Below are 247 nucleotides of genomic sequence, written 5' to 3'. Positions count from 1 at the left end.
TCCTCCTCCTCCTCCTCCTCCTCCTCGGAGCTGAGCTCGCTGGAGTCCGAGGCGCCGCTGCCCTCGTCCTCCTCGTCGTCCTCGTCCTCGTCCTCCGAGGACACGGAGTTGCTGGTGCTGGAGAGGCTGGAGCCGAAGTCCGAGTCGTTGGCCGCGTGCTCCGAGTACGAGCTGGACTCGGAGTCGCTGCTGCAGCTCTCGGGGAAGCCGCCCGGCGGCGGCGGCGGCGGCGGCGGTGGGGGCTGGG

At 72.1% G+C, this 247-nt stretch overlaps 1 protein-coding gene across 1 annotated transcript in view; it reads right to left on the bottom strand.

Moving 5' to 3' along the window:
- SKIDA1 (SKI/DACH domain containing 1) overlaps nucleotides 1-247 on the bottom strand; it is a 19,725-nt gene that overhangs the window by 12,460 nt on the left and 7,018 nt on the right. Inside the window, exon 2 of the mRNA XM_019507961.1 lies at nucleotides 3-242. Within this exon, the coding sequence (XP_019363506.1) occupies nucleotides 3-242 (240 nt within the window). The remainder of the gene's footprint in view (nucleotides 1-2; nucleotides 243-247) is intronic.

The sequence above is a fragment of the Gavialis gangeticus genome, unplaced genomic scaffold (assembly GCF_001723915.1).
Source record: "Gavialis gangeticus isolate Ggan-Ray unplaced genomic scaffold, GavGan_comp1, whole genome shotgun sequence".
NCBI lineage: Eukaryota > Metazoa > Chordata > Crocodylia > Gavialidae > Gavialis > Gavialis gangeticus.
The sequence above is the reverse complement of the archived record's forward strand: the minus strand, read 5'-3'. Positions and strand labels throughout refer to the sequence as shown.